Genomic DNA, 27,465 nt, shown 5'->3' on the forward strand with positions numbered 1-27,465 from the left:
TTTTAAATAAAGATTCCAAAATTTCCTTATACAATACTGTTGTAATGCAGGTGGCTTTAAAACTGATGGTAAATGTGGTATTTGCCAAAAAGTCTGGTGATCTCGTCAAGTTTGAGAAGATACTGGTCAACTATTTCTAAAATTAAGACCCTACATCTGTGGAATACGATGCCTTAAAAAAATAATTTTACAATATACTTTATAATAAACTTATATTTATACATAATAAATAGTTATATTTTATGCTAGAATACGCTTGTAACTTTTTCGTTTATCATCTTGACTTAACATTAATCACATATTTGCGATAGTGGATCACTTATTAACATGCTCACTAAATTTAAAATTAAAATCTAACCTTTAATCTTACGAGTTCTTAAATTTTGAATGGTTAATGTATATTTTTATTGGGTGTTATCTTATACTACATATTTAGAAAATTATTATTTGAGTCAACACATCTACGTTGTAGTCTTCACTAAGTACGGTATGTCCGGTAATAAGTATTTACTATTTAGTTTAGTAGTATTCTAAAACAAATATTGTTCGAAAACTATGACTTTTAAAAATAGTATATTATTCGATGAGCATGTAATAATAGCTGCTATTACTCACGATAAGTTTGTTTGTTCAAGTTTTTTAAGAAAAAACACTCACTACCCTTTCAAAACCTTCACCAATTATGATTTAAAGAAAATAAAAAGCACAAAACATAGTTTATTATTAGTAGAAAATGCTGCAGTGTTTTTATGAGTCTAATGCAAAAGCTATTTTTTGTACGATAGTTTCGACAATATTTGTAAAAAAAGAATATTTTTTGTCAATTCAACATCCTGCATCTCTAAAATACACCATTTTAGAGTGTAAGTTAATAATAGAAACTTTTTTCCATCAAATTCAAGTCCTGTGTGTATAGATTATAAAATACCATGTTCAAAGCTTAAAAATTGTGAAAATGCGGTCACAATATACAGGGTGTCCAAAAAGTCTGGAATATTGTAAATATTTCGAAAAATACTGATTTTTTTTCCTCAAACTTGCATATTGAGGGTGAAACAAGGTTTGCAAGTATACAGGGTCAGTTACAAAGTAGATCAAATTCCTTAATTTAAACCTAACCCCCTGTATATTACTTCAGATTTTAATAGTATTCATAAAGACGAATTCTAAAACCAGTTCTTATTAAACCAGTAGTTTTTGAAATAATTGCAAAATTCCAGACTTTTTGGACACCCTGTAGATCTTAAAAAAAAATATAGAAACATGCAAACCATTTTGTCCTAACAACCGTTTTCCTGCTATATCCAATCTTCCAAATATCGATAATTTCTTTGTTTAATGGTAAATATCTAGAAAACGACAAAATTAAGAGAGACACTTTTTAGAACAAAAATTGTCAAGATCAAGCAGCAAAATCCAAAATGGTTTTAGTTATTAGGGTTGTCGACCAAAAATCCGTTGTTGCCAATAATTTCTGATAGATGTGGCAACGCTGAAATCGCAAAAGTATTTTAAAAACAAATACAGTATACATCACATTCTTAGTTGACCACCCGGTACATAAAAGCTTATCATACTCAAGGTTGCAAAATGTTGTCTACTAATTACATATTAATAATAAAAATCTTAAATCAACAATTATTTTGATAATTAGTACTTCATTAGACTATGCATTCAAATCAGAATTAAAGTAATTTTTCTCTTAAAACATTGTTTGGTAGTAGAGGTTTAATCAGTTATCGAGTAAAGTGGTTGATGTAACAGTACTATTAACTTTTTGTAAGTTTAAGAGTTTACCAGAGTTGTGGAAATAGGTAAGCAGCTTGTCTAAGCAGGTAAGTCTTATTGAGTTAAGAAACTAAAAGTCAATCTTTAAAATGACATGACTTTAAAACAGAAAAATAAGATAATCCAATTTGGAAAACGTGTATGAGTTTGTCATAAAATTTTTTGAAACTATATACTGTGTATTGTCTACCAAATATTTGATTTGGTCATTAAATCTGTAGCATATAAATAGTCTGTAATAAAAGAACTAAATCACTTTTTGTTTTTCAGAACGAAGTGAGTTTCTTCAACATAATCTTCACTTATTAATATAGGTTGTAGTAAGGCGAACAACAATGTCACCATTAGAGTTTCTTGAAGATATCTTAAGAAGGGCAGCTAAATCAGCAGGACTAACTAACTTTAAACTATTTCCAAATGAAGAAATGTTAAGAGGAGATGGGTTTTTAAGCGAATTTCACACTGGCAAGATCCAAGACTTGGACACAGGCAAAATAAGTCATTTGTACATCAAATTGCCACTAGATGGTCACAGTGGACTGTATCCTCACGTATTTGTTAATGAACTTCACTATTACTCAACAATATTGCCAGAATTGAAGAAATTTGAAGAGGCCAAAGGACTAAGTCAACTGCTTAAAGATATAACCCCCAAGTTTTACTGTGGCAGATTCACCGAAGATCAAAAGTATCTAGTTTTGGAAGATTTAATTGAACGTGGCTTTGTCTTACACGACAAGACAAAGTTTATGCCAGAAAACACACTAAAAACTGTATTTGAGACGTATGGAAAATACCACGCCATATCCTGGGCTTTCAAACACTATCACCCAGAACAATACAATCAGTTCTTTGAAGGTTATGTTGATGTGTTTCCTCTTATGTTTGAGCAAAAAGGGTTTGTAACTGCTTTGAAAAACGCCTGGGAAGTTTGCTACGAAATATTCGATTCAACCGACCTAGTTAAGAGAGAGAAAATCAAGTTTATGGTGGATAACTTTGAAGATTGCTGTTCTAAGTTTGTCAACTATAGAGGAAAGTTCTCCACTTTGTTGCACGGGGATTGCTGGAGTAATAATATTATGTTGAAATATGATGAGGTAAGTATACACCACCCTGTATAAGTACGACAGTCGCAAATGCATTCTGAAAATTTACCTGCCTACCAAAGTTTTGTAGGAACAATTAATAAAAAACTAAAAAATTGTTTTTTTTTAACACCTTGTATATTACTTTTCATGTAGACACATACAAGTGAGGTAAAAGACCCTAGAAAAACCGTGTGACGGACAGAAAAACATTGATAATGTCATGTGACAGACAAAGACAAAAAAACTGAAAAAAGGTGTACTGTTTTGTCTAAATGTTACAATTCAAGCCTCCAGAAAATTTAAAGTATTCTCCATCAGTAATGTTTACCATTTACTATTTTGTTTGATTTTGAGGTTAGAACTGGTGTTTACTTTACTATAACAAATATTCTTCCATTTCATTCAACAAATAAAAGCAAAAACTAGATCTTTAACATCCATTCATCATTCATCACTCATCAAATGGTAAATCAGTTTTTATAATTTTTTTGTACTAAATTTTTGCAATGTTGGAAACTACTTCTTACTCTTTATATCTTCTCATCTCTTTCCCCCTTACTTTAGTTGTTTTTTTGCTGTTTTATTTCTTACAACTTTGTTGGGAAAGAAGAGAGAAGAGAATAAACAAAAAATAATTAGAATAGTCTTAAAATTAAATTTGCGGAAAAACTGTCATAATGAAAAGGGAAAATTGTCGCACTCATCTTTCTCATTATCTACTAGTGTATTTTTTGATATTTCTAGCTGGACACTCATCACGTGATAGCGACAGCAACACTGATTATACCTGTTGAAGTAAATCACGTGACGAGTGTCATTGTGGTTCAAATCTGCTTCAATCGCTGCGTTTTGAATGGGTTATGCCATGATACATGTTTTTGTCCTTACTGTATAAACATTTTTTTTATTTGGCCTATTTAACCACCTCCTATAATCATTTAATATTTTAGACAGATTTCTGCATTGCAACAGTGTTTCAGTTTGCTATGCAGCTAAATCAGTAATCAAAAAATATCGTTTACAATTTTCCCAATTACTCACCATTATTTGTGATATTTTAGAAAGAGAATGGTAAAGTACACCAACTGAAACTTCTAGACCACCAAATGATAAGAAATTCGACTCCAGTACACGATTTGTCCTACTTTTTCTACTCGGCAGCTTCCGAAAAGGATTTCAAACAGTTGGACGACTATCTGCATATCTACTACACAGCTTTCAACAGACATCTTCAGGATTTTGGCGTTAATAGCGATAACGCTATACAGTGGTCTAGTTTCAAGGAAGATTGGCAAAACTACGCTCTGTTGGGGATTAATATGGGTGTGATACTTTGGCCTGCCAAACTTATGAGCAAAGAAACGGTTCAAACATTGGCAGGTGCAGAAAATATGCATGACGCTTTTGCTGTTGAATCCAAAAATATAATGAACGGTAATCGGTTCAAAGTGGTTGCCACTGATTTACTTGAACATGCTTTTGAGTATGGTATTCTGTAAATTTTTTGTTCTAGTTATGGTTTAAGCTCTTGTACACAAATACAGTTTTTTAAGATTTTGTGATAAGCGAATCAAATAATCTGATTTTGGTTGGACGGGTTGGACTTGAATAAAACAATATATTTTCTGCGTAGTTTTTATTCTTAATTATACTTAACAGGAAAATATAAGAATAATGAAGGTGATAACGTAGCGACACGACCCTAAATCTGGTGGTCTCGCAGGCCAGAGACCGCTTTTATCAGAAAGGGCATAGCCATAATGACAATATTAGCAACGTAATTCTTCTTAATTTTGTGTTTATTTTAATTTTTTATCAATGCTGTCAGATATATCTACCGTTTTTGTGGTTCTTCTAGATAGTTCTCCTGTTTTTATTTTTGTATATAATCTACCGTTTTTGATAACATTGCATTGCCATTATGTGGGTTGTGGTTGTGAAACATTTTATATACTCCTGTTTTGCCAAATCCACCTGTTTAATTTTGTAGTGTTTTTTCAGGTTAGTGATAACATTCCATAAATTAGCTTAAAACAGTTATTTTCTTAGTCTAGGTGAGTTCTACAAGCGATTTTATCTCTGACTGTTTTTTCAAACTGTGTTTCTGGCAGTTCGTTGACACTGCTTTTCTACCTGACTCGTAGAGCTTTTTCAGGTAATTGAATAGGAAATTTAATGAGAGTTTTAATATAGCAAAACAGTATTTAACACTACTGGATTCTACGCACAAAGTTGTGATAGCTAAATTGTGATGTGATATATAAATTGATCCGATCTCAGTTTTTCTCTAAATTTATTAAAAATAGTGTCCTGTATAATAATATCGTATCCCCAAAGAATCTTTCCCTTGATTAGTATGTCATTAAAAACACCCTGTATACTATATACAGCGTGTCATAGAAAATTGAGAGGTGAGCATAAAATGATATTTTTTCTAATGGAATACCTTATGTATTATTGCATTTTTAGAAAGTTTCATCGGGTATAAGGAAAGTTGGGTTGAATGAATTATACGGCACCGTTTTCGATAAAATGGCGACCAAACATCGGGAATTTTTTAAGCCTAAAAAGTATTGAACTTAAAAGAAAATTATAGTGATTTGAAAACGATACACTTGCACTAATTGTGATTATTTCTCATAGTTTCTGTAAACTTTAGATATATTGATGATCATCCAAAAAAACTAATAAATCACAAAGTCTAGTTTGATGCTCGTGCGATTTCCCTGAACTGAAATTAGTCAAAGCTTGTAAAACATGTTGATTGTTTTCACCGTTTTCTAAACTGGGGGCATCATCAGGATCCGACAACATCAGTTTTATAATCGAAATAGCCATGAAAGCTCCATACCAAGCACGTTTTCTCCATTCTTCCAATAATGCTGAATAACTGAAGACTTCCTCGGGATCACACCCAAACTCTTTAAGGTTCTTAGCTAACTGGTCGTGATAGATTTGGAGATATTTGGTTAAGTTGTGGAAGTTTGCCTTTGAAGCGCACACGCAGAAGAAATAGGCCAAATCAGTGGCTGGTGATGATATTTTTGACAGCTGCCAGTCAATAAAGCACACTTTCTGAGGGGTTTTTTGGTCATCCTGTAAACATTTTAATTGTACTGTACTGTAGAATGAATGGAATCAGTGGCGTAGCGCAAATTGCATCATATGTATGTTTGACATTGTTTGATCATATTTTGCTTATTTGGACACCTTTATAATGTGCTGTACAGTAAGTTTCTGAAATATTTAAAGTTAAAGTTGGCCAAACCTTCCACTGAAATATACTGTAAGTACAGGATGTCTCATTTTCGCCAGTTGATAACGAATTAACAACACAGAAAACTACAAATTACTAGAACTTTAAAAGTTAAGTGAAGATCCGTGATCGGCTGTCATATCTGTTTAGGTTAGCCACTCTTTGTGGATCGGATATCTGGTCGTTTTAGCTGAGATATCATTTCCATATTGGTCAAATAAGACAATTTACCGAATTGATATTCTTATGTGAATTCGTTCAGAAACCGCTAATTAGCTATTTGAAATTTAACCCTTGAGTTCCCCTAATGCTGTCTAGGAACTTTAAAAGATGTTTAAAGATCGTGGACAACAAACTGTTTTCCAGTTCGTTCTCTTCTAAGGACATGATTTTTTTCAAACAAACACGTTTGAAATCATACAATAAAAAATCCCAAAAAGTGAACAAACTAAAACATTTTTCGTACTAGCGCTACGCCACTGTATTCATTTGAATAAATAATTACCTGATAACTAAACAGCATATTATTACACCAGCAATCTCCATGTATGACAACAAATCGTTCCTGTCCTTCCGTATAACTCTTCCTAAACAATTGAGTAATATTTTCCTTAATTCTTGTTAAAGCTTTGGTGGCTTGGTCGTTGCTTTCCACTGCACTGAAGCCAGTCTGGAAGTAGTTTTGGAAGAATATGGTTTTGTCCTCTTTGCCACCCTCAAAAATGTTGAAATTCAAGTGTTTTGTGTATTCTTGAAATTCTTGAGGGTACAGTTTTTTCCATGCTAGTGAAGATGCGTGTAAACGGGCGTATTCCTTGAAAACTAGAGTGATATGTTGGTCATCCATTGGTTTTTTTCTATCCCAAAGGTCAAAGCTGTAGCTGAAAAACCGGTAATGTTTTTAAATAGTTCAAGAAAGTGCACCTATATGGTCAACATTACACTCCAAATTTCAGAACACTATTTTGGACATGGACATTATGATTCAGAAAAATTGTACGGCCTCTGCGTTCACCAGACTTAGCTACACTAGATTTTTTTTAATTGATTTGCAAACTTACCCTTTCAGATTTTGCATCAAAATACATTCCTTCTTCTCTTCCAGACAACTTCCGTAAAACTTTGCAAAACCACTAAATCCATCTGAAACACCTTTCTCTTCCTGCAATTTCAACAACTTAGGGATGATGGTACTGTAAATATAACCCTCACGGGCAAAAGCTTGCTGTGATTTGCCCACTGCTCTCCATTTGTCATCAGTATGAGCACTTTTCAATATCAAATACACTAATTTTCCATCTGATTTTAATGTTATGGTGTGTAATACCCCCAAGTAGTTGTCTCCTTTGAGAGATCCCACATTTGTGATTATTTCATAATTTTTTAAATTATGAACTGAAGCGGCTTGTTCGACCAACCTATTCTGTTCTATTGATAAATTAAGTTCAGATGACATTGGACCGTCTATTTTGGTACCACACCACTGTTACACTGCTAATGCGGGTATTAGGTAAAATATGTTATGCGCTGAGATATCAGAGTGTGTAGATTAGTACTGATTAGTAGAATTTATGGTAGTGTATAACAGTTTATACAATCGTCATACTGAAAATTGAGTACAATGTAATCAAGGGCATTAGAATTGAGTTGTAAAAGCGAATTTTTCAATAAAATGCCAAATTATTGCCAATTGTTCTTTGTAGTGGATTTCATAGTCTAATGAATTTCGATTAACATTACATTCATATGTTAAACAGAAACTCTGTCTGACATCATAGTTTTACCAAGTGGTAATTAGTTCCGTAATAAAATATGTCCAAAAATTTTTTTTTTGTTTTAGTGTTGCCGGATCTTCAACACATCAGTGGCAACATCGCATTTTTTAGTGAAACTGGTTTTGTATTATAGCCTGATGCCGTGATGTCAATTCCACGGAATTGCCTTTAGACTATGGAAAAATTATGATGATTTAGTATTAAGGACTAGACAGTTTCAATTCTACAAACTTTGACAAGTGTTTGTGACAGGGCATTTTTTTAGTAAGGTAAAGTAAAATTGAAAAAAAAGTAAAATTCAGTGTGACAGGAAAATTTACCCATTTTACCAGTAATAGTATTATTTATTAGGCGTAGAAAGAGGCGATTATTGTGCTGAGCTCGGAATTGTCGGACCGAAGCGAAGCTAAGGTCGACAAATGAGCGAAAACGACTTTCTTCAATTGCTTGTAAAAATCAGTTGAAGTGAAAAAATGATTCTCTTAAGCATATTTTTGGAATCCTCATTAAATTTCCTATCGAATAACAAAAAACCCTACAAAATTTGGTACAGTCTGTGAGAAAAGCTGTGTCAAATTTTGAACTGCCAAAAACACAGTTTGAAAGGACAGTCAAGGGCAAAATCGCCTGCAGAATACACTTAGACTAAGAAAATGACTGTATTATGCACATTTCTCGAATCTTTATTAAATTTCCTATCCTATAACCTCAAAATACACTATAAAATTTAGTGCAGTTAGGGAAAAAAGCGGTGTCAAAGTTTGAACTGCCAGAAACACAGTTTGAAGGGACAGTCAGGGACAAAATTGCTTGTAAAAATCACTTGGAGTGAGAAAATGATTGTCTTAAGCATATTTTTGGAATCCTCATTAAATTTCCTATCGAATGACATGAAAAAACCCTACAAAATTTGGTATAGTCAGTGAGAAAAACTGTGTCAAATTTTGAACTGCCAAAAACACAGTTTGAAAGGACAGTCAAGGGCAAAATCGCCTGCAGAACTCTCTTGGACTAAGAAAAGGACTGTTCTAAGTAAATTTTTGGAATCTTTATTAAATTCCCTATTCAATAACCTGAAAAAACGTATAAAATTTAGAGCAATTAGGGAAAAAAGCGGTGTCAAAGTTTGAACTGCCAGAAACACAGTTTGGAGGGACAGTCTGGGACAAAATCACCTGTAGAATACACTTGGACTAAGAAAATGACTGTATTAAGCACATTTTTCGAATCTTTATTAAATTTCCTATCCTATAACCTCAAAATACACTATAAAATTTAGTGCAGTTAAGGAAAAAAGCGGTGTCAAAGTTTGAACTGTCAGAAACACAGTTTGAAGGGACAGTCAGGGACAAAATTGCTTGTAAAAATCACTTGGAGGGAGAAAATGATTGTCTTAAGCATATTTTTGGAATCCTCATTAAATTTCCTATCGAATGACATGAAAAAACCCTACAAAATTTAGTACAGTCAGTGAGAAAAGCTGTGTCAAATTTTGAACTGCCAAAAACACAGTTCGAAAGGACAGTCAAGGACAAAATCGCCTGCAGAACTCTCTTGGACTAAGAAAATGACTGTTCTAAGTAAATTTTTGGAATCTTTATTAAATTCCCTATTCAATAACCTGAAAAAAAACGTAAAAAATTTAATGCAGTTAAAAAAGCGGTGTCAAAGTTAGAACTTCCAAAAATACAGTTTGAAGGGACAGTCAGGAACAAAATCGCCTGTACAATTCACTTGGACTAAGAAAATTACTGTTTTAAGCACATTTTGGGAATCTTCATTAAATTTTCTATCCTAAATCTCAAAATACACTATAAGATTTGGTACAGTCAGGGAGAAAGGCGGTGTCAAATTTTGAACTGCCAGAAACACAGTTTGAAAGGACAGTAAGAGACAAAATGGCTTGTAAAACTCACTTGGAGAGAGAAAATGACTGTTTTAAGCACATTTTTGGAATTTGCATTAAATTCTCTATTCTATAACCTCAAAATACACTATAAGATTTGGTACAGTTAGTGAGAAAAGCTGTGTCAAATTTTGAACTGCCAGAAACACAGTTTGAAAAGACAGTCAGGGACAAAATCGTCTGTAAAGCCTACTTGGAGAGAGAAAATGACTGTTTTAAGCACATTTTTGGAATCTTCATTAAATTTTCTATCCTAAACCTCAAAATACACTATAAGATTTGGTACAGTCAGGGAGAAAGGCGGTGTCAAATTTTGAACTGCCAGAAACACAGTTCAAAGAACAGTAAGAGACAAAATGGCTTGTAAAACTCACTTGAAGAGAAAAAAATGAGTGTTTTAAGCACATTTATGGTATGTACGCTAACAACTTATTAAAAAAATAATAAAAACCTCGACAAAAACAAAACAATCATTTTGAAAATGTCAGTTTTTAGCAGCCATTTTCTCAAAAACCTAAAAATTTTGTAAAAACATGCGATTAAAACAACAATTATGAATTGTAGAAAAGGAAGGACAAAAAAAAAGATATTCGTACTTGAGTAATTTTCAAAAGTGTTTTTGAGAAGTAAAGCCAAAAAACTCTAATGTCCAAAAAAATGCTATGCATTTGCAAAATTCAATCAAGTTGAGGAATTATTTTACAAATTTAAAGCAATTACGAGTATATGACACTGATCAATTTTACGATAATAATATAAATTTAATATTTTTAATGAGTTTTCACATGTTTTATTAGTGGATCAACATATCAAACTAATCTCAACAAATTATTTATATGGACTAGAATTGCACATTTTAGAACAAGGTATTTACAAATTTACGTGTAATTTCCGCCATTTTGACATGTTTTAATTGTTGTCCCATTTTAAATAATCAAGTTATTATACTTTAAATTTTATAAATTCTTGAAGAGATTAAAAATAAATCTGACTTGAAATATTTAGAAACTATCTAGATTTTCCATTGCACTCTGTAAATCATTGCTGAGTTTGTATTATAAAAACAAAGGTATTAATATACAGGGTGTCTGCAGATTTGAAATAGCCTTAACTATTTTACATTGAACTCCATGAGGAAAATACAAATTTGACCTTATACTGACATATTCTGTTACATATGATTGTTGTTTAATATTGTTACTTAAAATCATTTGAAGTACCAAATGATGTGAAGTTTAAAAAATCTCAAATGTGGTCAAGTGACCTTCATTGACTTTTCATTGTAACAAACTAATTGGATTTACCAACCTGTGTTTAAAGAAATTATACCATTTGCGGAATCATTTCAAACAGTAAACACGAATCTTTTGTAATGCTTCGTATAAATATCTCGAAAACAGATGAGGAGTAGCTTTACATGCAATTTATTTGTTTAATGTGCGCTTAAATCATGTGTGATTCCAGGTCATCAAATTTAAACATTTGGATCAGTGACTTTGTTAAACAAAGACGTTTCTCTAAATATGAGCTAGAATTAACAGGAAATTCAGTTAAAGGTGATGGATATTTAGGTGAAGTGACTTTTGTTAAACTACTAACGAAAAATGTTGGAAAAGACGAAAAAACATACAATTTGGTGATCAAGTCAGCCAAAAAGGGTGATCAAATACGAAAACAAACTCCCTTAAAAGAAGTTTTTGAAAGGGAAATGTTTATGTACCAACAAATTTTTCCTGCTTTCAAAGCGTTCCAATTAGAACAAAACGTCCAAGATGTTTTCCAGAAATTCGCCAAATGCTACAGTATGTGTAAAGAAAACCATCAGGAAGCCATAATTTTGCAGAATTTGAAATGTTTGGGGTATGAAGTATATGATAGGAAGAAACCACAAAACTTGGACCACGTGATGTTAGTATTTGATTGTTATGGAAAGTTTCACGCGCTGTCTTTAGGAATGAAGCTTCTACAGCCTGATTTGTATCGAAAATTGACTTGTAAAATGACGGATTTGCTGGCCACATTTGTGGGTCAGGCTGGAATGGTCAAACACGTTACAGAAGGATACCATGACGCTATTAATTTGCTTGATCAGTTCAGTGTTAATAAGCTCCCTGAACTAGATGAAGCTGCAGTGAAAAACATCCTGTATAAAAGCCAACATCCTAAAGATGGATTGTCTGTTATTTTGCATGGGGACTGTTGGAACAACAATATGATGTTTAAGTACCAGGTATAGTACTCTAATCACTACTTTGTGCTGTTTTTTTATTCAAATCATAATTTCAGGACACTTTTACCACGAAACCAAAGGATATGGTCTTTATAGATTTTCAGCTATCATCTCTTGGCTCTCCCATCTATGATTTGTCCTACTATTTGTATGCAGTGGCTGACGAGGAAGTTCTACAACATTTTAACTCACTTTTGGCCACGTACCATCACAGTTTGATGAGTTTCTTAAAGAAACTTGGAGTAGATTCATATCAAATTGCTTTAGAAGATCTCAAGCGACACTGGAAGGAATTTGGGATATTTGGACTAGTTTTGGCGCCATTCATTTTGAAACTTGAGCTTTCAGAAGCTGACGAAGTAGTTGACTTTGCTGAATGCGCTGAAAGAGGAGATATAGCGGACACTTTCAGTTTGAAAATTAAGAATAAACAAGTTTTTGAGGATAGAGTTGCGGCTGTATTTAAGCATTATGCTTCTTTGCTGTAAATGATCGAAATTACTACATTTTTAAAATAAATTAGCGGAACAATATTTTTGGCTGGTATTATAGGTAAATTGCTGTACACTTTTACTCTAAAAGTTGTCAATAAAATTCATGAGAAAGAAATAGCCATTTTGTCTTAGTTTATCTGTCAAATTTAATATTGTAAGATTCCTTATAGTCCACAATTGTTAAAATTAACTTTTTTTTTGCTTTGGGTATATTTTAATAACCTAAATGGTCAAATTTACCTTAACGCTTATTTCAAATAGGACATCCTGTATATTATACTTTTGTCTCGTACTGCAACGTCACTGCTGTTCCATGATCTGCTACGAGCATGAGGAAATCTAGATGGTTTTTGAGATATTTTTGAGGTCAAATTTGGCTTTAGCCTCTTCAACAATTTGTGAAACAAGTACCGTTATGTAGTTCAAAGTAAATAACAAATATAACTCGGATACACAGGTCTTCTGGTATATTGGGTCAATTCAGCGTAGAATGTGCTCTACAGGGTGTACTTGTATTGGTATTTTGTTAAAACTGTAAAGAGAGATAGTACTTCCAAAAATATGAGGAAAAAGTTCGTTACATGCCTCTTCTTTAAGTTACAGATTGTTACAGGACATCACAACGACAGGTGCAACATCAATTTGGAACACAGTAAGTTCACAGATGGATCTAAACAGGAAAGGGGAAGTGGTGCAGGAGTTTATGGCGAGAGACCTAAGGTAAGCATCAGCATACCACTAGGAAAACACGCCACAGTTTTTCAAACGGAAATATATGCTCTGTTATGGTGCATAGAAGAAAACATTAGAAGGACTTACAAAAATAAGCAAATTCTAATAATAACTGATAGCCAGGCGGCCTTGAAAGCACTGCTTACGTGCAAAACATCGTCAAGACTGGTAGATGAGTGTCTACAGAGAATTACGGAACTGGCAGAGCATAACAGGGTAAAACTTGTATGGGTACCAGGTCACTCAGGCATTCCTGGAAATGAAAAAGCAGATGAACTTGCCAGGCAAGGCTCAAATGCAAACATGATTGGACCAGAACCATCTGTAGGCATACCTAGATGCTCAACAAGACGGGTCACTGGAGAATGGATCAACACAAAACACCTGGAACGCTGGAAGACGTACCCAGGAAATAAGCATGGGAAGCAAGCTATTGCAGGACCAAATAAAAATAAGGCTCAAGAACTGCTAAAGTACAGCAGGAAAGAACTGAAAGACCTAACAGCGCTTCTCACAGGGCATGGACCTGTGAGACAACACCTGTCCACCATGAAACTATTCGATGATAACCTGGACTGCAGACTATGCGGGGAGGAAATCGAAACGTTTGAACACATCATATGTGAATGTGAAGCACTTGGTCAAAGGCGACAAACAATCTTCGGGAAAACTAAGTTAGTACTGAAAGAGCACCAAGCAAGGACCTTCTTCACCTCGTACGGGAAACAGGGATAATGGACTGGTGTAACTAAAGTACTACAAACATGGGGACAGTACAATAAGCCATTAGGCTTACGTGCTATCTGGAGCTGACAGCCGACAGACCCATGGAGAAAGAAAAAAAAAAGTTACAGGATGTCGAATGCACTTTTTACCAAAACTGTCATTTTATGTATTTTTGATAGGTTGTAACTTTTTTATTTCAACTCCTATCAATTTCGCTAAACAGCCATTAGAAAGAGGATAAAAAATACTAAAAAATGAGCCAAAACTGGCCCTCTAGCTCTTCATGTTATCGAGATATCGGATTTCAACAAGTAGTAAAAAAGACCTCTGGTACCCCCCCATTTTTTCAATTTTTCTGAAAAATGAAAAATTTTAAAGTGCTTTTTTGTACTTATTTCACCTAATTTAAGGTCCTTTGGTATGAATATGCCCTTTGTTGTGCATTGGATCCCTCTTGGAGCGAAATTGAAAATTGCCAAAATTGCACTTTTTGCAAAAACGGCATTTTTTCAATTTTTGAATGATTGTAACGAATGATTGCAACTTTTTTATTTGAACTCTTATAGATTTCACTTAAACGCCATTAGAAAGAGGATAAAAAATACTAGACCCCTAGGCACTTTTTGAATTTTTTTGTGTGTGCTTTTTTGGTACTTTTTCACCTAATTTGTAAAATTAGGTGAAAATAATATAAAATGTTTCCTTTTGCTGTGCATTGGAACCCTTATAGAGCAAAATAAAAATTTGCCAAAAATGCACTTTTTACCAAAACTGTTATTTTTTGTATTTTTGATAGGTTGAAACCGCTATTAGAAAACGGATAAAAAATACTACAAAATGAGCCAAAACTCGCCTCTATAGTTCCTTTTTTGTGCTTATTTCCCTTAATTTGAGGTCCTTTGGTATAGATTTTTTGATATCAATTCAGGGACAGTCTGTATAGGCAAAGCAGACTGTTTCAGATTCGAGATATTTGAATGAACAAAGTCGAATTTGGCTTGAACTCAAAGGTTTAAAAAAACTGTTTCCTTAGAGTTTTTTTTTTAAATAGGACACACAGTAAATTCTTTTTACGTCGTTTAATAGTACAAAATCAGGGCTAGTCAATAAATAAACTACCATATGTGTAATAGAAAAAGTAGTTTACTTCTAAGATATTTGAGGTCAAAAGTTTGTACGTTTATTTCAATAATATGGCTATCAAATTCCTTAAAAAAAATTAAAAAAAGGACAACTCAATGACCTACTATGTGCAATAGGAAGAGTAGATGGTTATACAATAGGAAAGCTCCGTGTTTATTGTTTAAGAAGATCAAATAAATCAAAATTTTCTTCAAACACAGGTTGGAAAATCCATAATTTGTTGTAAAAGTGAATTAGGTTTACTTGATTAGTATGATAGATGCTGATTTTACCACCACTATAGGAGATGAAACTGGTTTGAATAGTACAATCCACTGTCAAATTTTTATACACATATATTTACAGACTATTTACTTATAAAAAAATTATTTAAAATTAAAGTAAAAGTAGTGTAATAATTTAGTACTTCATGGGTAAAATCAGCCTTACAGAGAGAGAGAGGTTACTTTGTACATTTGATTGGAAAAGCTGTAGTTGGGCCTTCAGCAGTGCTAACATAAGTCTCTTGGCGCCCTGACACTTGGTGTTTGGTGGATTTGCGTTTCCAAGAGTAAAGGCACACCACGTCCTTTTCTGATCTGGAGCATCTGGATCGGCCTGATTCACGACAGGAACACTGAAACCGTAGCAAAAAAATTATTGACAGCGAATGCATTCCATACTCACCCAAAATCTGGTACGCACAAGAAGAAAAAGTGTAAGAAAAATACCATGTAATATTTAAAAAAGAACAATTGGTTCCCTGGATTTCTGGGTTTTTGCAGAATTTTATAAATTTTTGTGAATCATGATGAGGTGATGGAAAAGAATAACAGTAAATTATCACATATTATAATGTAAATATCAGATTTAAATATATTTATTTATTATTTGCCATTCTTACAGTTTGTGAAAACTTGTACACTTAAGTAGGAATAATTATTATTAAACAACAATATAAATAACTAACAACTTTTTTCGATAAGTAAGAAAATAAGTGAAGTTGGGCTTATAAATTGACACAAACATTGTGGTTAGTGACAATGTTTTTGTTTGTATCGATTTATAAAACCAGCCTAAATTTCATGTAGCATTTACACCTAAAAAATATCACAGTCTAAAAATATTTATCAAAAAACACTAGCAAACTCAATTTAGCTTTATACAAAACATATCTAGGCCATGGTACAAAAAAATATAAAGAAAACTGCATTCACGTCATCTATGTAATTTTAGGATTTGAGTTTTTCTACAGGGTGATCCAAAATTGATTGTAGGATACTTAAAAGGTGGAAAGTACATAAAAAATAAACTCGAAAGTGTCATATAAACTATGGTCGAAAAGCGCCCTCTAGCAGAGCTAGCAAACCCTAAAATATGTGCCTCAAAAAACAGATCCTCAGATTTTTGGGAAATTTGTCACCATTTTGAAGTGACAATTTGGAAATTTCTATTTTTTTTTAATATTCCGGACAGAAGTAATTTTTTTTATTTACCGGGCTATTAAAGGACATATTTTTTCTAAAGTTATAAGAAAACTAAGGTAGTCCTTAACTAGCTAATAAACAAAATCCCTGATGAAAGCTTGTTAAACCAACTAAAATTGACAAATAACCTATTTTAGCAAAATGTCTGTCATTTCCAAAGGTTGGAAAGTTTGGCTACATTGCTTATCTATGACGTGAATTCAGTTTCCTATAAGATCACACACACACACAAACAATTTGTAGCAAGCAAAGATACTTCATTACTAACAATAATCTATAGATACACTAATTTACAATAACATTCACAAATTGACTAACATTACAAAATAATAAGGATATGACAGTTGTGTATGGATATTTTAGGCAAAGCTGAAAAGAAAAACGAGTATTGTACATACAGAGTAGGTACTTAACAAACTAAAACAATTCATACAAAGGCAGGAAAATGTACGAAAAATCAAGCTAAATTGCAGTTGCCCATAAATGCGTTATTCTGACAGGATTAATTTGATACGCAATGCATTTTATTATTTTTTCTACGAATGTTTGCAAATAAGCTACTTTGCATACGTAAAAGTGTGTGCAAAGTGGCACTTTCCCGCACACTATGCGGGAAAATTTTTTTCCCGCACACTTTTTAAAATGCTGATTATACCTTGCAACAGTGGTTTTATATAGACTATTATACATAAAATCTGCTTAGAATTTTGCGTAGAATTCAAAAATGTAATAATATTCAGGGGTTTCATATAAAAAACACGACTTTTTTCACATTATTCTTCCGTACAGTTTAGGTAAATAAACCACCTTGTCTCTGTCTTTGAAAATGAGGCTTGTTTCCTTAGAAACCAAAGCTCATTGTCAAACAACGCATTTATATGCAATTTAAAGTCTACAACAGTGTTTATTCTTACTTATTTAAGTTAAAAAAACTATTTTAATAATGGATATCACTGAAGATGAACTTCCGGAAGATGTTCTAAAAGCCGCCAACATGGCTAGTTTGCAATTGCTGCCTCTCAAATCGCGAGAAAAATACGAGAAACAGTACGAGTTGTTTACCCAATGGTGCGAACAAAAGGGGATAAAAACCTTAAAGGAAGAGGTACTTTTAGCGTATTTTGTTACTTTAAGCAAAGAATTCAAACCTAACACAATGTGGTCAAAGTATTCAATGCTCAAAAATGTAATAAAAATAAAAAGAGACATCGATATCGGTGAATTTTATAAGCTCACTGCATTTCTGAAAAAGCAGAATGTTGGTTTTAAACCTAAAAAGGCGAAAATTTTTACAAAAGAAGAAATATTCAGTTTTATGAACTCCGCACCAGATGAAATTTACCTGTTAATTAAAGTTGCCACTATATTCGGGTAGAGCTAGCCAATTTAACCACTACAGATATTGAAGACAAAGGAAACCTCATAATTGTTAAAATTAGGGATTCCAAAAATCATACAGCAAGAAACTTTATAATATCAGAAGAAGTTCATAACGGAACCTACCTGCAACTGTACAGAAGATACACCGGCCTACGTCCAAAAAAGTCAAACAATCGTTTTTTCCTAGTTTACAGAAAGGGTAAATGTTTTTCGCAAAGTGTTGGAGTAAACAGTTTTGGAAAAATGCCTTCTGAAATAGCTATTTTTTTGAAGTTGCCAAATCCAGAACTCTAGACAGGGCACAGTTATCGTCGATCATCGGCAACGTTCCTGGCCGATTCTGGAGAAGGAATCACTGACATAAAACGCTTGGGGGGTTGGAAATCGACTACGGTAGCTGAAGAATACATTGATGAATCCACAAGTTATAAAAAAGGATTAAGTAACAAAATTCTGACCTTCAATCCTAAAGAAAGTGAAGCAGTTCCAAGTACCAGTATTTTACCTTCAGTTGCTCAATCTGCGATCAATTTAAAAAACGCGACCAACTGTACATTTAACATTAATGTTGTTAATAACAATAAATAGTTATAAGTTGTTGTTTTTAATATCAATAAAAATTAAAAACAAAATGTATAGATATTTCATTCGTAGAAAAAATATTGTTCCTAACACGTGTGCAAAGTAGTTTTCCCGCACTTGAAGCTTATCCTAAGTCTAACTGCTTTCGCGTGTGGGAAAACATATCTTTGCACACTGAATAGGAAAACTACTATTTTTTTGATAAAATTGCATTTTTTTGTGTTGTGACGTCATGACGATTTAGCTTGAATTTTCCTACACCAAAATGCGTTCACTCACTACCAAACTACTCAAGACTTCTAAGTGATATTTCTAATGGTGACAATCTAGTTTCTGCCGTAATTGGTGGTGGTATACTACACCGTGACCGTGAGGTGACATAACCGTTCACTCTAAGTCTCACCTGGTGAGTATTTCTTCGTCTTGCTCGAATGTTGAAGATGCCATAGACGATCGGATTGGCACAGGAATTGGTGCAGGCGAACAAAAACAAAATTTTCTGTACTCGTTGATCCACTTCCAAAGCTGTACTTTTGTCATACCAGTACCTAAAGGCGAAAAAAAAACAGTATGAGCCAAAATGAAGGATTTAAAGAAAAAATAAAATAGCTATTTATGTAACCAGTTACGAAAAGATCGATTTTGTGTAATGAATGAATGTTTGTAGGGCGAGCGCAGCGAGGTCCTACAATTTGAATGAGTTACACAATAAGACATTTTCGAAACGTGTTGCATACATAATTTTTTCTAATTTTGACCAAAAAGCGGCAAAAACCATCTTTTAAAGTGATTTAACACAAATATTCACTTTCATAGCACCTTGTATAAACAGTGACAACGACATGTTATGATGGATGTCGCCCATATGTTTCTACGGAAATGCATAAAAACAGGGAGTGATGAAATGAACTTTTCATAACTAGTTACATAAAGTGATACTTTATGTAACTAGTTACATAAAGTAAAACGTTTTGTCACTCTAATCAGTTTTGAAAAGTGTCACTTTATATGCCATAATTAGAAAAAAAAACTTTTGAAGATCCGAGCATATATTATGAAACGCCCTGTCTAGGTTTTTGAGAAAAAGCCGCGTGCACGGCTTATTGGAACACCCTGTCTATACGTATTGTAGAATTATCCTCCGACCCTAACTTAGTCAATAAGAGTACAGTACAGTGTGTCCAGAATGAGGAGGGCCACACCATAAGTATCTTGAAAACTGTTAGAGATACACATTTTGGATACATGGGAGAAAAGGTCTATTTTTTCCGATTTTGAGATAACTTGAAAAAAGTGTTCTATTTTTTTTGTGACGTTAATATTGAAACTAGACAAATACTAACGACACTCTGTTTCAGCCACGTTTAATGCTCTTTAAACTGGTTTTGCCAGTTCAATCATTTCATCAACTCATTCTTCTTCCTCTTCTTCCTTTTGATAGGACTATAGGACGGTTTTTTCCAATTTTTTATGCGATGACCTGTGACGACGAGGTCCTAGTCAGTTAGTCCGAACTTCCCAAAGTAAAATCTATACGCAATCGCGCTCCAAGTGACAAGCCCCTTTCCAAAATTCTGTGTTAGGTTAGGTTAAGTTAGGTTGCACGTTTGCAAATGTGCTGCACGCTTTGGGACTGGAAGTGGCTGTCCAAAAAACAGAGCTCCTGCTCCTAAACAGTAGACGCAACCTGTAGAAAATCGAAATCAGGATGAATAGCACAATAAACTCAAAAAACGCTATAAAATACATGGGACTACACATCGAAAAAGACTGTCTAAAACACACATTAAGAACATAACAGTAAAAGCAAAGGACAAACTTGCGGGTGTAACTCGAAACGTGGGGGGACCAACATTTGGAGGTAGGCGAATGCTAATGACAACAGCCACATCAATTATTACATACGGATGCCAAATATGGGAAAACATTACGAAAACTTACTTGAAAACGTTAACAGACAAGCAGCACTAAGAGTAACCACAGCATACCGCACATCCCCAACAACAGCGATACTGGTCATCGCCAAAATAGCCCGAATTAAACTAACAGTCCAAGAAAGCAGGGAAGTGTCCAAAAAGGAGCCGGCTTTAAAAAGGAGGCTAGAATCAGAAGAAACTTACAGTGGCAACAAGAATGGGAGAAAAATGTTAATCACTGGTGCCAAACACCATGGACAGACACCAATCATTCATGACAGGCCACGGGGCCTTTGGACAATACCGGTGTAGAATAGGAAAACGCGAAGATCCTTATTGTCGGTACTGCAAAAAATTAACACTGCAATGTACACCCTTCTCGAATGCCTACGGTGGCTAACTGTCAGAGTACAAGCTTGTGCTGCACTTGGAAAGAACCTGGAAGAAGAAAACCTGTCTGACCTCCTACTTTCGTCGAAAGAAAACTGGATGGAAATTAAAAAGCTGTCAACTTCAATACTAAAACAAAAAACTGAAGACGAAAATATTGAAACCGTGGTGCCATGTGACTTTTAGATCATAACGCTTTTGGATCGAAAAAAAGCGCCTAAGAACGCATTACGCCAAGCTCACATGTCTGAGATTCTGTCCACCTCTATAAAAAAAAAATGTTAGGTTAGGTTAGGTTGGGGGCCGAAGTTCTATCCGCAACCTCCACGTGGTGGCCCCTGGACGCTTCTGTTTTTGCGAGATCGGGTAACCAACCCCCGTGGAGCGAAGACCGGAGTGACAGATGCGGAAGGCACATCCAATGGACCACTGTACTGACTGTAGTAAAACCCCCTCCTGGCGATAGGCCATGAATCAAGTAGTGGCCCAGCGAGGCTCTGTCGCTAGGAGTATTAATCGTCTGCAAAGCTGGGGTCTTGCCTGAAAAGACCCAAATATGAATGAACGTCATAGAATCAGCCTCGGATAAAGGACTTCCAGGGAAGGAGGCTACCACTGGAAGCGACTGCCTGACCCCACAAAGACGACACAGCAATGGCCTCTTCTGTGCTGGTTGATGTCCCAATTGCTCCGGCCGGTGGCGATTGCGACATCAGTGTTAGGAGATCCGCACTGAGAAAATGCCGGAAACAAGCGGTAAACCGGTGGGAGCAGCATTGCGTACAGGACTCGGGACCTGGGGATGACAACCCATCCAACGTCCGTAAAAAGCGAGGTAAAAAGCGAACTGTCACCGGATCTGGAGTTTCTACGGTTGTTAACAGAAACTACTCCAGACACAACCAAGTTGATTGGAACAAAGATATTATTTAGTAAGTTATGAAGTTAGTAATAGGGACCAAGTGTTTTATTTCACGCTGAAACGAGATTTCTAGTAATACGGGTCAATTCAATTCAAATATCTCAAAAACCAAAAATATACAGGGTGATTTCAAAGTTGGGGCTTTCCTTTCACCTGCAAATAGGGCTTCAAAAAATAGGGTTTTTTTTCGTTTGACGCTTTTTTGAAATATGAACAATAACGAAGATACAGGGTGTATACTATCGACATTTTATAGCATTTTTATCATCTTTTCAACGATATATAGAAAATCTAGATTGGAGAACAAATTACAACGTCACAAGGCTTCAAACCTGGCAACATCGCTGCAAACTCAAACAAAAAGTGACACAGTGCAAATTACAGCGTCACAAAGGTTTAATCCTGGCAACACCGCTTTCAACTCACAAGAAGTGACACAATTTTTAAATTAAAATATCTCAAAAACTGAAAAAGTTAGACAGTTTGTTCAAACGCCATATTGTTACATTTTCTATCTTCTTCCCAATGACATATAGAAAATGTAGATTGGAGTGAAAATTACAGCTTCACAAGGCTTCAAACCTAGCAACAACGCTGCAAACTCACAAAAAGTGACACAATTTTCGAATTGAAATTTCTCAAAAACTGAAAAAGTTAGAAAATTTGCTCAACCGACATTTTGTAACATTTTTTATCCTCTTTCTAATAGTATTTAAAAAATCTAGATTGGAGTGCAAATTACAGCTTCACAAGGCTTCAAACTTAGCAACAACGCTGCAAACTCACAAAAAGTGACACAATTTTCGAATTGAAATTTCTCAAAAACTGAAAAAGTTAGAAAATTTGCTCAACCGACATTTTGTAACATTTTTCATCCTCTTTCTATTGATATATAAAAAATCTAGATTGGAGTGCAAATTACAGCTTCACAAGGCTTCAAACTTAGCAACAACGCTGCAAACTCACAAAAAGTGACAATTTTCGAATTGAAATTTCTCAAAAACTGAAAAAGTTAGAAAATTCGCTCAACCGACATTTTGTAAAATTTTTTATCCTCTTTCTAATGATATTTAAAAAAATCTAGATTGGAGTGCAAATTACAGCTTCACAGGGCTTCAAACTTAGCAATAACGCTGCAAACTCACTAAAAGTGACAATTTTCGAATTGAAATTTCTCAAAAACTGAAAAAGTTAGAAAATTCGCTCAACCGACATTTTGTAACATTTTTTATCCTCTTTCTAATGATATTTAAAAAATTTAGATTGGAGTGCAAGTTTCAGCTTCGCAAGGCTTCAAACTTAGCAACAACGCTGCAAACTCACAAAAAGTGACACAATTTTCGAATTGAAATTTCTCAAAAACTGAAAAAGTTAGAAAATTCGCTCAACCGACATTTTGTAGCATTTTTCATCCTCTTTCTATTGATATATAAAAAATCTAGATTGGAGTGCAAATTACAGCTTCACAAGGCTTCAAACTTAGCAACAACGCTGCAAACTCACAAAAAGTGACAATTTTCGAATTGAAATTTCTCAAAAACTGAAAAAGTTAGAAAATTCGCTCAACCGACATTTTGTAAAATTTTTTATCCTCTTTCTAATGATATTTAAAAAATTTAGATTGGAGTGCAAGTTTCAGCTTCGCAAGGCTTCAAACTTAGCAACAACGCTGCAAACTCACAAAAAGTGACACAATTTTCGAATTGAAATTTCTCAAAAACTGAAAAAGTTAGAAAATTCGCTCAACCGACATTTTGTAGCATTTTTCATCCTCTTTCTATTGATATATAAAAAATCTAGATTGGAGTGCAAATTACAGCTTCACAACGCTTCAAACTTAGCAACAACGCTGCAAACTCACAAAAAGTGACAATTTTCGAATTGAAATTTCCTCAAAAACTGAAAAAGTTAGAAAATTCGCTCAACTGACATTTTGTAGCATTTTTTATCCTCTTTCTAATGATATATAAAAAATCTAGATTGGAGTGCAAATTACAGCTTCACAACGCTTCAAACTTAGCAACAACGCTGCAAACTCACAAAAAGTGACACAATTTTCGAATTGAAATTTCTCAAAAACTGAAAAAGTTAGAAAATTCGCTCAACGGACATTTTGTAACATTTTTTATCCTCTTTCTAATGATATTTAAAAAATCTAGATTGGAGTGCAAATTACAGCTTCACAGGGCTTCAAACTTAGCAACAACGCTGCAAACTCACAAAAAGTGACACAATTTTCGAATTGAAATTTCTCAAAAACTGAAAAAGTTAGAAAATTCGCTCAACCGACATTTTGTAACATTTTTTATCCTCTTTCTAATGATATTTAAAAAATCTAGATTGGAGTGCAAATTACAGCTTCGCAAGGCTTCAAACTTAGCAACAACGCTGCAAACTCACTAAAAGTGACAATTTTCGAATTGAAATTTCTCAAAAACTGAAAAAGTTAGAAAATTCGCTCAACCGACATTTTGTAACATTTTTTATCCTCTTTCTAATGATATTTAAAAAATCTAGATTGGAGTGCAAATTACAGCTTCACAACGCTTCAAACTTAGCAACAACGCTGCAAACTCACAAAAAGTGACAATTTTCGAATTGAAATTTCTCAAAAACTGAAAAAGTTAGAAAATTCGCTCAACCGACATTTTGTAAAATTTTTTATCCTCTTTCTAATGATATTTAAAAAATTTAGATTGGAGTGCAAGTTTCAGCTTCGCAAGGCTTCAAACTTAGCAACAACGCTGCAAACTCACAAAAGGTGACACAATTTTCGAATTGAAATTTCTCAAAAACTGAAAAAGTTAGAAAATTCGCTCAACCGACATTTTGTAGCATTTTTCATCCTCTTTCTATTGATATATAAAAAATCTAGATTGGAGTGCAAATTACAGCTTCACAACGCTTCAAACTTAGCAACAACGCTGCAAACTCACAAAAAGTGACAATTTTCGAATTGAAATTTCCTCAAAAACTGAAAAAGTTAGAAAATTCGCTCAACTGACATTTTGTAGCATTTTTTATCCTCTTTCTAATGATATATAAAAAATCTAGATTGGAGTGCAAATTACAGCTTCACAACGCTTCAAACTTAGCAACAACGCTGCAAACTCACAAAAAGTGACACAATTTTCGAATTGAAATTTCTCAAAAACTGAAAAAGTTAGAAAATTCGCTCAACGGACATTTTGTAGCATTTTTTATCCTCTTTCTAATGATATATAAAAAATCTAGATTGGAGTGCAAATTACAGCTTCACAACGCTTCAAACTTAGCAACAACGCTGCAAACTCACAAAAAGTGACAATTTTCGAATTGAAATTTCCTCAAAAACTGAAAAAGTTAGAAAATTCGCTCAACTGACATTTTGTAGCATTTTTTATCCTCTTTCTAATGATATATAAAAAATCTAGATTGGAGTGCAAATTACAGCTTCACAACGCTTCAAACTTAGCAACAACGCTGCAAACTCACTAAAAGTGACAATTTTCGAATTGAAATTTCTCAAAAACTGAAAAAGTTAGAAAATTCGCTCAACCGACATTTTGTAAAATTTTTTATCCTCTTTCTAATGATATTTAAAAAATTTAGATTGGAGTGCAAGTTTCAGCTTCGCAAGGCTTCAAACTTAGCAACAACGCTGCAAACTCACAAAAGGTGACACAATTTTCGAATTGAAATTTCTCAAAAACTGAAAAAGTTAGAAAATTCGCTCAACCGACATTTTGTAGCATTTTTCATCCTCTTTCTATTGATATATAAAAAATCTAGATTGGAGTGCAAATTACAGCTTCACAACGCTTCAAACTTAGCAACAACGCTGCAAACTCACAAAAAGTGACAATTTTCGAATTGAAATTTCCTCAAAAACTGAAAAAGTTAGAAAATTCGCTCAACTGACATTTTGTAGCATTTTTTATCCTCTTTCTAATGATATATAAAAAATCTAGATTGGAGTGCAAATTACAGCTTCACAACGCTTCAAACTTAGCAACAACGCTGCAAACTCACAAAAAGTGACACAATTTTCGAATTGAAATTTCTCAAAAACTGAAAAAGTTAGAAAATTCGCTCAACGGACATTTTGTAACATTTTTTATCCTCTTTCTAATGATATTTAAAAAATCTAGATTGGAGTGCAAATTACAGCTTCACAGGGCTTCAAACTTAGCAACAACGCTGCAAACTCACAAAAAGTGACACAATTTTCGAATTGAAATTTCTCAAAAACTGAAAAAGTTAGAAAATTCGCTCAACCGACATTTTGTAACATTTTTTATCCTCTTTCTAATGATATTTAAAAAATCTAGATTGGAGTGCAAATTACAGCTTCGCAAGGCTTCAAACTTAGCAACAACGCTGCAAACTCACTAAAAGTGACAATTTTCGAATTGAAATTTCTCAAAAACTGAAAAAGTTAGAAAATTCGCTCAACCGACATTTTGTAACATTTTTTATCCTCTTTCTAATGATATTTAAAAAATCTAGATTGGAGTGCAAATTACAGCTTCACAACGCTTCAAACTTAGCAACAACGCTGCAAACTCACAAAAAGTGACAATTTTCGAATTGAAATTTCTCAAAAACTGAAAAAGTTAGAAAATTCGCTCAACCGACATTTTGTAAAATTTTTTATCCTCTTTCTAATGATATTTAAAAAATTTAGATTGGAGTGCAAGTTTCAGCTTCGCAAGGCTTCAAACTTAGCAACAACGCTGCAAACTCACAAAAGGTGACACAATTTTCGAATTGAAATTTCTCAAAAACTGAAAAAGTTAGAAAATTCGCTCAACCGACATTTTGTAGCATTTTTCATCCTCTTTCTATTGATATATAAAAAATCTAGATTGGAGTGCAAATTACAGCTTCACAACGCTTCAAACTTAGCAACAACGCTGCAAACTCACAAAAAGTGACACAATTTTCGAATTGAAATTTCTCAAAAACTGAAAAAGTTAGAAAATTCGCTCAACGGACATTTTGTAGCATTTTTTATCCTCTTTCTAATGATATATAAAAAATCTAGATTGGAGTGCAAATTACAGCTTCACAACGCTTCAAACTTAGCAACAACGCTGCAAACTCACAAAAAGTGACAATTTTCGAATTGAAATTTCCTCAAAAACTGAAAAAGTTAGAAAATTCGCTCAACTGACATTTTGTAGCATTTTTTATCCTCTTTCTAATGATATATAAAAAATCTAGATTGGAGTGCAAATTACAGCTTCACAACGCTTCAAACTTAGCAACAACGCTGCAAACTCACTAAAAGTGACAATTTTCGAATTGAAATTTCTCAAAAACTGAAAAAGTTAGAAAATTCGCTCAACCGACATTTTGTAAAATTTTTTATCCTCTTTCTAATGATATTTAAAAAATTTAGATTGGAGTGCAAGTTTCAGCTTCGCAAGGCTTCAAACTTAGCAACAACGCTGCAAACTCACAAAAGGTGACACAATTTTCGAATTGAAATTTCTCAAAAACTGAAAAAGTTAGAAAATTCGCTCAACCGACATTTTGTAGCATTTTTCATCCTCTTTCTATTGATATATAAAAAATCTAGATTGGAGTGCAAATTACAGCTTCACAACGCTTCAAACTTAGCAACAACGCTGCAAACTCACAAAAAGTGACAATTTTCGAATTGAAATTTCCTCAAAAACTGAAA

The 27,465-nt window shown here is 33.7% G+C and overlaps 5 protein-coding genes and 1 long non-coding RNA gene across 13 annotated transcripts in view; 4 read left to right on the forward strand and 2 right to left on the reverse strand.

Moving 5' to 3' along the window:
* Nucleotides 1–1,654: 1,654 nt before the first annotated feature.
* LOC145729033 (uncharacterized) lies at nucleotides 1,655–4,511 on the forward strand. 2 transcript variants are annotated; one of them, XM_081979637.1, is made up of 3 exons: nucleotides 1,655–1,814; nucleotides 2,059–2,888; nucleotides 3,941–4,511. In XM_081979637.1, the coding sequence occupies exons 2-3, from the start codon at nucleotides 2,124–2,126 to the stop codon at nucleotides 4,376–4,378; spliced, it is 1,203 nt and encodes a 400-aa protein (XP_081835763.1). In that variant the 5' UTR covers nucleotides 1,655–1,814; nucleotides 2,059–2,123; the 3' UTR covers nucleotides 4,379–4,511. The 2 variants fall into 2 exon arrangements, with proteins under 2 accessions (XP_081835763.1, XP_081835764.1); XM_081979638.1 differs by having other exon boundaries at nucleotides 1,675–1,835.
* LOC145729031 (uncharacterized) lies at nucleotides 4,501–7,624 on the reverse strand. Of its 2 annotated transcripts, none has more exons than XM_081979636.1 (3): nucleotides 7,197–7,624; nucleotides 6,641–7,016; nucleotides 4,501–5,954 (listed from the first exon to the last, which is right to left on the reverse strand). In XM_081979636.1, exons 1-3 carry the CDS (start codon nucleotides 7,589–7,591, stop codon nucleotides 5,535–5,537), a joined length of 1,191 nt encoding a protein of 396 aa, XP_081835762.1. In that variant the 5' UTR covers nucleotides 7,592–7,624; the 3' UTR covers nucleotides 4,501–5,534. The 2 variants fall into 2 exon arrangements, with proteins under 2 accessions (XP_081835762.1, XP_081835761.1); XM_081979635.1 differs by having other exon boundaries at nucleotides 4,501–5,975.
* On the forward strand, nucleotides 7,613–8,401 carry LOC145729034 (uncharacterized). Of its 2 annotated transcripts, XR_014178238.1 has the most exons (3): nucleotides 7,613–7,925; nucleotides 7,976–8,179; nucleotides 8,262–8,401. It is a non-coding gene; the product is annotated as an uncharacterized LOC145729034 (long non-coding RNA). The 2 variants fall into 2 exon arrangements; XR_014178237.1 differs by having other exon boundaries at nucleotides 7,976–8,401.
* A 2,802-nt stretch (nucleotides 8,402–11,203) lies between these two features.
* Nucleotides 11,204–12,676, forward strand: LOC145729229 (uncharacterized). Its single transcript, XM_081979907.1, has 2 exons — nucleotides 11,204–12,046; nucleotides 12,103–12,676. The coding sequence occupies exons 1-2, from the start codon at nucleotides 11,267–11,269 to the stop codon at nucleotides 12,532–12,534; spliced, it is 1,212 nt and encodes a 403-aa protein (XP_081836033.1). The 5' UTR covers nucleotides 11,204–11,266; the 3' UTR covers nucleotides 12,535–12,676.
* A 528-nt stretch (nucleotides 12,677–13,204) lies between these two features.
* On the forward strand, nucleotides 13,205–14,007 carry LOC145729259 (uncharacterized). The gene is made up of 2 exons (XM_081979941.1): nucleotides 13,205–13,260; nucleotides 13,392–14,007. The coding sequence occupies exons 1-2, from the start codon at nucleotides 13,205–13,207 to the stop codon at nucleotides 14,005–14,007; spliced, it is 672 nt and encodes a 223-aa protein (XP_081836067.1).
* A 1,451-nt stretch (nucleotides 14,008–15,458) lies between these two features.
* The window catches only part of LOC145729997 (adipokinetic hormone/corazonin-related peptide receptor variant I-like), a 103,055-nt gene continuing 91,048 nt past the window's right edge, over nucleotides 15,459–27,465 (reverse strand). For 2 of the 5 annotated variants that reach the window (XM_081981012.1, XM_081981013.1), the window contains exons 7-8: nucleotides 18,973–19,117; nucleotides 15,459–15,757 (exon numbers count right to left, since the gene is read on the reverse strand). In XM_081981012.1, the coding sequence (XP_081837138.1) occupies nucleotides 15,584–15,757; nucleotides 18,973–19,117 (319 nt within the window). In that variant the 3' untranslated portion in view covers nucleotides 15,459–15,583. Of the gene's footprint in view, nucleotides 15,758–15,984; nucleotides 16,977–18,972; nucleotides 19,118–19,703; nucleotides 20,257–27,465 lie in introns of those variants that run through there. The other 3 variants (XM_081981014.1, XM_081981017.1, XM_081981018.1) reach the window with 3 other exon arrangements.

Source organism: Ips typographus, linkage group LG5 (genome assembly GCF_016097725.1).
Source record: "Ips typographus isolate SLU linkage group LG5, UJ_Ityp_2.0, whole genome shotgun sequence".
Classification (NCBI taxonomy): domain Eukaryota; kingdom Metazoa; phylum Arthropoda; class Insecta; order Coleoptera; family Curculionidae; genus Ips; species Ips typographus.